Source organism: Limulus polyphemus, unplaced genomic scaffold (genome assembly GCF_000517525.1).
Source record: "Limulus polyphemus unplaced genomic scaffold, Limulus_polyphemus-2.1.2 Scaffold4493, whole genome shotgun sequence".
In the NCBI taxonomy this organism is placed as follows: domain Eukaryota; kingdom Metazoa; phylum Arthropoda; class Merostomata; order Xiphosura; family Limulidae; genus Limulus; species Limulus polyphemus.
Window position 1 is genome coordinate 1 of NW_013670103.1, and position 2,817 is coordinate 2,817.

Sequence of the window (2,817 nt, forward strand, 5' to 3'; positions counted from 1 at the left end):
TTTCTTATTTTGATGGAGACAGTTTATGAATATATAGTAATGAACATGTAAGTCAATATATAATGAACCTAAACTTTCTTTACTTTGATGTAGACAGTTTATGTATATATAGTAATGAACGTGTAAGTCAATATATAATGAACCCGAACTTTCTGACTCTGATGGAGACAGTTTATGTATATATAGTAATGAACATGTAAGTCAATATATAATGAACCTAAACTTTCTTATTTTGATGTAGACAGTTTATGTATATATAGTAATTAACATGTTAATCAGATTGTGTACTTATGAATGTAAAGAAAAATTCCAACACTATAATCTAGAAACAGTAGGGAAGAAACCACACTAACTTGATGTGGTGGAGGTGCAAACACAGACCCCGAGAGAATTTTCCACTCCTTCCCCGATTGTTCCACCAGATAGATATCAACACCAACCCGATTCACCAGTAGTGCCCATGGTTTAACATCAACCAACACAGTGTTGCAGTAAGGCCATCTCTGGGATAACTCCACCTAAACAACAATATATTTCTCCTGAACAATTATAGTATGGTTATAATAAAAAATAAAGAAAAACATAGCATGTTACGCAGATAACAACCATTAAAATATGAAAACAAAGGTTACATTACACTTAAAATGTTAAGAAGTTAGTTTTATCCATGACTTTCTAATTGAAATATAGCAACAACAGAAGTGTAGTGGATGTAAAAAAAGTATTTATTCCAAGACATATTGTCAATTTCGACAGATATATTGACAGCCATGAGTAATCAGCTAGAAAGCAAAGCAATAAGCTTTCTCATGGAGCCAATAGTGTGAGTATAACATTAATGAGATATGAAGCCGCCATAATTGTCTCATTCTACTTTATAGTCTTAAAAACTTGTCTGAAAATCTACTATTCATTAGAGTATAAAGAAAGTTTTGCTGAATTAACTAAAAAAACAACAACAACAACAAATATTATACATAACTGTCGTCAAGCTAGCCTTGGTTTATAAAGCTAAACCTATTACATGCACCATTTTATTACAGATTTACAAGTGTAGTATTGAAATTCTTCATATCTTACTTTCCTTCGGTATACATTTTCTATTTGAACTACAAAATATTTGAATTTTTTGGAGTTTGAATTTGGAACAGGTTAAATCAATTGAGGCCTAAGATGTTACTTTCTGTAGATTGTCCCGTCAAGAAATGTATCTAATATTTCATGGGATAGTTACATCGAATCTTGCTTCATTTCATGTGTTGAAGACTATCTGGTGGTTGTCACATGAACAGAAATACTTGTGGTGTTTATTTCCTGACTACATTGTTAGATATAACGAGAATGTGTATTATAAATGTACGTTTGGTACTCTCAGATCAGACTAAGGCAGTTAGTTCATCTTATGTTTGAGAGTACCCAAACGTATTGACAAGTTCCAGTCCTTGTTTTATATTTTTCTATCTGCTAATCATGGATAGTATATTTTAACTTCATTTCATTTTCATATGGAATTTTTTCTTTCCATTTAAACACAGTTTGTTTTTTCCATCTTCTTCTTCATAGTGCAGTTGTCTTAATCCTATCCAATAAAACATTTATTTAATCTTTGGTAAATATTTTGTCTTTTTCATTTCATCATATTTGATTCTAGAACCTCTAGTTATTGTTAAGTGAACGCGTGCTAGTTTAGCCTTGAATTAAGGTATAGGCTCAGCGTAATATATTTAAGATCTGTTTCATAACAGATCAATTAGAACTTTACAGGACATCCAAAAGTATATTTAGAAAGAACACTGCTTAATTCTGTCCTTGTTCTCTAATACGTTAACGAAAAAAGATAAGTTAGTACCTTCTCCTCGTGAAGAAAAATGACAGGCCAAGAAAATATTTCACCAGAAGTATATATAAGCATTGCAGGGTAACGGCACTGAATCTATTTTACAGAATCCTGAACAAATACTACAAAACATGTCACTGAGTTTTCTAACTAGTGATATTCTAACTTAACGAGGTGAAAGAAAATAACTTCATCTAAGGAAAAGTAAGAATGCTTCTTTTTTTTTAATCGTGTCTTTACTGTCCAAAAGTTAACCTCTCATTTCTCACTAGAATAAATTGTTTCTTGGACCCGATCGATGGGCGGTGTTAGCAATATGGTAAAATATCAACAAATACAACCTCTGTAAATTTTATAGATCGGCAAAATGTTTCTCAATTTCTGATTTTAATGTTCGTTTTAATTGTTTTATACATTTTGAAAATGCTGAGAATTATTTCTGGTAATAACACACTTATTTCTTTAAACTTCATGTATGATAATCCTTTCTTAAACAACTGAAAACGATACAAACTAAAGTGAATTGTTTTTTTTCTATTTTTTACTTACATTAAGCTCAATGTCTGGAACTTCTAATGGACGTATAATAGATTTTCCAACACAATCAAATGGTATGTACGGTAGTAGTCCCTCACGGTTCAGCTCATGCACATGACTTTACAAAACAGAAGAAAACAATTTACATGTTGCTGTTAATTTTATTTGTTAATTCATGTTTCAAATCCAAAACAAAGATATATCTTTTGACATCTTTTAAGTGTCAATTCTAGTACCATAAATAAAATCAAAGTATCTTTCATAGCATCCTCTTCTTCCAAATAATTTACTCTGGAAATAATTTAACTAAGGAATCATCACATTAGCAAGGTGGGTATACATTCCTGTTAACTATGGAATCATCACATTAGCAAGGTGGGTATACATTCCTGTTAACTATGGAATCATCACATTAGCAAGGTGGATATACATTCCTGTTAACT

General features: G+C 31.0%; 1 protein-coding gene across 1 annotated transcript in view; it reads right to left on the bottom strand.

Moving 5' to 3' along the window:
* Positions 1-353: 353 nt before the first annotated feature.
* The window catches only part of LOC106471251 (vacuolar protein sorting-associated protein 13B-like), a gene marked incomplete at its 3' end in the record, with an annotated part of 86,960 nt that continues 84,496 nt past the window's right edge, over positions 354-2,817 (bottom strand). Inside the window, exons 39-40 of the mRNA XM_022399866.1 lie at positions 2,387-2,492; positions 354-518 (exon numbers count right to left, since the gene is read on the bottom strand). Of these exons, the coding sequence (XP_022255574.1) occupies positions 354-518; positions 2,387-2,492 (271 nt within the window). The remainder of the gene's footprint in view (positions 519-2,386; positions 2,493-2,817) is intronic.